The sequence below is a fragment of the Eimeria mitis genome, genomic scaffold (assembly GCF_000499745.2).
Source record: "Eimeria mitis Houghton genomic scaffold, Emh_scaff983, whole genome shotgun sequence".
NCBI lineage: Eukaryota > Apicomplexa > Conoidasida > Eucoccidiorida > Eimeriidae > Eimeria > Eimeria mitis.
This window is the reverse complement of record NW_013577226.1, coordinates 3,703-4,131: the sequence shown is the minus strand read 5'-3', so window position 1 is coordinate 4,131 and position 429 is coordinate 3,703. Positions and strand designations below refer to the sequence as shown.

At 60.1% G+C, this 429-nt stretch overlaps 1 protein-coding gene across 1 annotated transcript in view; it reads right to left on the bottom strand.

The window, feature by feature from the left end:
- EMH_0026710 (uncharacterized protein) overlaps nucleotides 1–429 on the bottom strand; it is a gene marked incomplete at both ends in the record, with an annotated part of 5,373 nt that overhangs the window by 1,354 nt on the left and 3,590 nt on the right. The window contains 1 exon segment of the mRNA XM_013502657.1: nucleotides 14–412. Coding sequence (XP_013358111.1) covers nucleotides 14–412 — 399 coding nt within the window.

Here is a 429-nt window from a genome sequence, read left to right as displayed (position 1 = left end):
GCATCTCCAGCACCTCTTCGTCTCCTGCTGCATCACCCTGCTGCTGCTGCTGCTGCTGCTGCTGCTGCTGCTGCTGCTGCTGCTGGTGCATGTAGTAGGCCTGCTGATGAGGATGAGCAAGGGTCTGCTGCAGCAGCTGCTGCTGCTGATTCTCGTGCTGCTGCTCTGCCTGCTGCTGCTGCTGATGACGCATGCTGCTATACCCTGTTGTGCTGCTGCTGATGCTGCTGCTGCTGATGCTGCTGCTGCTGAGGCTGCTGCTGTCACTGCTGCTGCTGCTGTCGAGTGTTAAGACACTCTCATCGATGCTGCGGCGCCTTTTGCCTCGTTGCTGCTGCTGTTGCTGTTGCTGCTGCTGCTGCTGCTGCAGTTGCTGCTGCAGCTGCAGCGGTGGAGGCAGATGCTGCAGCCCCTGCATATACTGCTGCC